Source organism: Malaya genurostris, chromosome 3 (genome assembly GCF_030247185.1).
Source record: "Malaya genurostris strain Urasoe2022 chromosome 3, Malgen_1.1, whole genome shotgun sequence".
In the NCBI taxonomy this organism is placed as follows: domain Eukaryota; kingdom Metazoa; phylum Arthropoda; class Insecta; order Diptera; family Culicidae; genus Malaya; species Malaya genurostris.
The window spans coordinates 1,214,069-1,219,285 of record NC_080572.1 but is presented as its reverse complement, the minus strand read 5'-3'; the positions used below and the strand labels follow the sequence as shown (position 1 = coordinate 1,219,285).

General features: G+C 41.1%; 1 protein-coding gene across 1 annotated transcript; it reads left to right on the top strand.

Moving 5' to 3' along the window:
- Positions 1–322: 322 nt before the first annotated feature.
- LOC131438765 (leucine-rich repeat-containing protein 56) lies at positions 323–3,096 on the top strand. Its single transcript, XM_058609011.1, has 4 exons — positions 323–727; positions 785–1,113; positions 1,186–1,559; positions 1,621–3,096. The coding sequence occupies exons 1-4, from the start codon at positions 437–439 to the stop codon at positions 1,968–1,970; spliced, it is 1,344 nt and encodes a 447-aa protein (XP_058464994.1). The 5' UTR covers positions 323–436; the 3' UTR covers positions 1,971–3,096.
- The last annotated feature ends 2,121 nt before the right edge of the window (positions 3,097–5,217 follow it).

The following is a 5,217-nucleotide window of genomic DNA, read 5'->3' as shown; positions in this document are numbered from 1 at the left end:
TTACATCTCATCAAACTAAGGTACAATACGTTCCACCGTATCTTTTCGGTAACCTAATTTATAAAAACAAGCAACCTTTTTTGTACTAAGGATTATTTCAAAATAGAATCTATTCCAAAAATTCTAACATCAACTACATATTGAAATTCAAGAACACACAAGAAGGGTGGACGGGTTCAGAAATCGAACTATCTAATTGTACAAGGCCCTCCCAAGGGCAATTGTGTTTTTTTCTTCTGCCTGGTAAAGCTGCTACAAACGAAACACCAAACAATACAACGATGCATAAAATATAATCTACATAAAAAAATACACCGATGAACTCGTTCTGGCTGTTTCCATGCCAATTGCACAAGTTTGTTATTCTGATTTTCCATCAGAAAAACCAATTTTGATGTAGAAAATAATAAATCATTTCTACTTTGAAGGCGTAAAAATGCCCGAAGAACAAATCCCAGCTGAAGATAGGCCATCGTCAAGTTCTTCCTCGGAAATCGTATCCAACGAACCTACTTTGAGAGAAAATCAGGAGGAGCAACCGAACAACGCAAATGAGCAGGAAAATCAATTTGTTACCCTCCGAAATTTAATGAACCGAAGTCGAGCTGGCCGAAATGGAATTCGATCGCACACGGCACATTTCCCAACAGAACGATCGTTTGTTCCGGTACCCATACGCTACTATCCAATCGTGATACCTGCCGAGCCTACAATAGAAGATTTGTTGGTAAGTTGGTCAAAGCAAATTCCCATGTCTGGTTCATGGTTTTATTTTTTTTCACAGCGTCAGGCTGCCGGAGACAATGAATTGCACCGTGTAACCGAAATTAAACTCAAGGTAATCTCGCACATGACCAGTTTGCAGAGAATACCATTTTTCATACCGAATCTCAAATCGCTCACGTTGGAAGGAAGTATCGTGACGACCTTGAGAGATTTGGGCTGTGATATGACGTCACTTGTTTATCTCAACGTTAGCAGATGTAGTCTGAAAAATTTGGATGGAACGAGTGGATTAGAGACACTGGAAGAGCTGGTTGCTGATTATAACCAGATTCAGGAGGTTGGTCCCTGCACGAATTTAGTGATGGTCAAAAAGATCAGTTTAAAAGGGTGAGTAAAATGCAATTTTTTTTATTTTAAAAAAAAAAAAACAAAACTAAAATGACCTTTACAATTCCGCAGTAATCGAATTACAGACCTCGGTAGCTGCACTTTCTTGGCACTGTGTGAAAATCTAGAAATTTTGGATTTACGAGAAAATTTTGTCTCCGAGCACCCTTCGTTGCGCTTAACGCTAAAGGAAAATATTCCACAACTTCGATGTTTGAACGAGATTCATTTTTCTGAAACAACCAACGATGAAAGTTCGGATTTATCTAGTTTGGAGATGCAACCCGGTTCTGGGCCGAACGCGATTGAAGACCAACGAGGCCCATGGGAATACAATACCATAGGGGATGGAATGTGGAACGAACGTTCTCATCGGCCGACCACAAGCCATCAGGAAAGAGCTGTCACTGTTGAATTGTTGGACACCGTGCGACCTGCGACTGCCGGTAATTGAACAAATGAAGATCCTCAAGATTGGTTATAACTATCGTTTGAACAATTCTACAGATGCAACTAAAATAAAAAGCCAGCTTACCTCTGGTGAACCATTGTGTGGCACTGTAGTTACAAAAGCTCGTCGTACTCGTCGCCAGCGAACCGCGTGGGGTGAGTCAACCTCATGCTCGAGCATGAGTAGTTCGGATTCATCATATTCTAGGGAGTTTCTTGATCGATTGCCTCAGAACAATATTGACCTTGAACTGGGAGTTATTGGAGATGACAAGTCTTCGATAAAGCATGGAGATGATTCACAAAGTTTGCTTCGAGCTGCTCGCTTGTGGCGCCAAAGATCCCTACAGACTCGGGAGTCTATTCGGGAACAAGACAAACTTGCACGTCATACATCCGAAGAGTAAAATTGTTTCTTGTTATATTCAAAGGATTCAAAGTTGTAAACTGCGATTTGTACAGTTTTTTCAGTAACCTTGAAATTAAGATAAATAGCTAAGGAGTAGTTTTGCTTCTCATTGAAAATCCAAAACCTTATTTACGGTACTTAATTTATGTTAGTTTTTGTCGATTATAGAAATGTTTAACGTGTTTTCCTGGAAATTTAGAAGGTGTGTGCCTTGCCATGATTTCTCATCATTTTCCTGAGAATTGGAATTAAACACATGATTCAAACTTCAAATATTTTACTTGTCGAATACAAAACATGTCAAACTCGAAAGTTTCAAGAACCAATACTATTATCAACCATTTAGTTCACGTGAATTAGTTTCGAAACTAAACTGGCATACATTCTAGTGTTCCGAACATGGTTAATTAAGGGAATTTTAGTGTTTTCATGTATTTGAAAAAGCTTACTAATATTTCAATATTTTGTGGCAAACGACTCGCGTTCGAATACATTCGAGTGAAAATGAGAATGGCTTGTTTGTATTCATTCGAAAGTATGTATTCGTCGAATGGTCGATACGGACGTAAACAAGAATGATGATACAAAATCAAGCCAAACAACAAATGAGATGTTAAATTTTTCATTAGAACTTAAGTCTGTACCAGAACTTATGATTTAAAGTTAGATTGACGTTGTTCTTATATACTTTATGTTTCGTCTTTGACCCCTCAGTACATAACAGTTTATGTTGAACTGTTTTGTTACCCAGCAGTTCAACATAAACCGATAAGCTGTTGCTGTTCTTATGTATATACGATGTTTGAAAGTGTGATTGAATTGAACATTTGAACGAATTTGACATACTTTCGAACGTATCACATACGGCCGTAAACAGGAATGAGGGTGAATATAATACAAATAGTTAATAGGTTAATAGAGAAAAATTGTATTTTTATTATTTTTTGAAAACATTCAATACCTTCAATACCACTTTTCTCGAGAAGGTATTAGTTTAGTATTCTTATTTTTTGATATGTTGTAACTGACAACTGATGAAGCTTATTGCACTATGGGTAAAAAAGGAAGAATTAAGGACGAAAATGTTGACATTTTTATTTCTCAAAAATGTGGATTTTTTTCAAATGATCAATAAATATATTTTTAAGTTTTTCGATTTTAGGAAAGAACGCAAAATTTTCAATAAAAGAACGACCAAACAAAATTTGTTTCATAGAACCGTTAAGAATTCAAGTTTTATGCACACCGACTTCATTTAGCTGTGTTTGTTTGCTGAGGTCAATAGTAAACAGTTGCATTGTGTTTTCATACAAGATTCAATGATAAGTTTGGTGCAGGCCTAACAAGCCGCCCGGAAAACACTTGTTACGAATAATCAGGATATAAATACGACTCGGAATAATCGGCAAAGACCTACGCGACGAAATAAGGACTACGATTGGAAGCTTGGCACATGGAACTGCAAATCGCTTGGCTTCCCAGGATACGACCGAATGCTGCATGATGAGCTTCAAATCCGCGGCTTCGATGTCGTAGCACTGCAGGAACTTTGTTGGACGGGACAGAAAGTGTGGAAAAGTGGGCATCGAGCGGCTACCTTCTACCAGAGCTGTGGCAGCCAATGGGTGGCAGCCAATCAGTGATAGAATGTGCGTATTGAAGATCAAGGGCCGTTTCTACAATAACAGCATCATCAACGTGCACTGCCCATGAGACGAGACCCGATGACGAGAAGAAAGCATTCTACGCGCGACAGCTGCCCACGGCGGGATGTAAAACTCGTCATCGGCGACATGAATGCTCAGGTAGGCCGGGAGGCAATGCACAGACCCGTGATCGGGCTGGAGAGCCTACACGCGGTAACAAACGACAACGGTCAACGATGCGTAAACTTTGCAGCCTCCCAAGCAATGGTAGTTCGAAGCACCTTCTTCCCCCGCAAAGATATCCACAAAGCCACCTGGAGATCACCTGATCAACATACGGAAAATCAAATCGACCACGTTCTCATCGACGGGCAATTCTTCTCCGACGTCATCAATGTCCGCACCTACCGCAGTGCCAATATTGATTCTGACCACTACCTTGTCGGTGTTTGTATGCGCTCAAAACTATCGATGGTGCACAATACTCGTCGCACAGGAACGCCGGGACTCAATCTCGAGCAGCTACGTAGCATTCGTACTGCAGAGGAAAACGCGCAACAACTGGAGCTAGTGCTACCAACGGAAGAACAGCTTGGCGCGGCGACTCTTGAAGACGGCTGGAGGAACATAAAGTCCGCCGTGAGTAGCACTGCTGCAACCGTTCTAGGTACGAGGTTATCGAATCGAGGAAATGACTGGTTTGACGGCGAATGTCAGCAGTTGGTCGAAGAGAAGAATGCAGCAAGGGCGAGGATGCTGCAACACCGCACTAGAGCGAACGAGGAACGATACAGACAGGTGCGGAACAGACAGAACACGGTTTTTCGGAAGAAAAAGCTCCACCAGGAAGACCAAGATCGCGAAGCGATGGAACAGCTGTACCGCGCAAATGACACACGGAAGTTCTATGAGAAAGTGAACCGCTCACGTAGAGGCTATACGCCACAGGCCGAAATGTGCAGATATACCAGTGGTAACCTTCTCACGAACGAAAGTGAGGTGATCGACAGGTGGAAGCAGTACTATGACGAGCATCTGAATGGCAAAGCACAGGATACAGAGAACGGTACAGGAATCAATCTGGGTGCACGCTCAGCCGACGACAGATTCCCAGCCCCTGATCTGTCGGAGATAAGTGAGGAAATCGGCAAGCTGAGGAACAACAAAGCTGCGGGCAATGACCAGTTACCAGGCGAGCTGCTCAAACATGGGAGAGAGGCACTGGCTTTTAATGTTTCTAGGATATGTACACATGGCTTTAATGTTTCTAGGATATGTACACAGTGTAAACTCTTAAGAAACAAATTGATCGTTCTGAAAATGGGCTCAAATGCAAAATTTCTGCTATAAAATGTTTAAAGTATGTTTGAAATGTGATCAAATTTGATCTTAGAATGCGAACATTATGTTCAAAAATGATTTCTGTAAACCTACACTGTGAAAACACCGTAAACATTGCCTATTTGACTTTGCTTCGTGTCATGTAGCACGCCGTGAAGCAGAGCCTTCTTTCTCATACAATACTAACGAGAGCGAATCCTACATTTCATTACATTGCCATGGATTGCTTAGTTCATGTGTTAACTGAGACTGAGAGCA

Coding starts and splice junctions, on each gene's coding strand:
- LOC131438765 (XM_058609011.1), top strand. CDS start 437: ATGCCCGAAGAACAAATCCCAGCTGAAGATAGGCCATCGTCAAGTTCT. Junction 1,114..1,185: donor AAAAAGATCAGTTTAAAAGG/GTGAGTAAAATG, acceptor ACAATTCCGCAG/TAATCGAATTACAGACCTCG. Junction 1,560..1,620: donor CGTGCGACCTGCGACTGCCG/GTAATTGAACAA, acceptor ACAATTCTACAG/ATGCAACTAAAATAAAAAGC.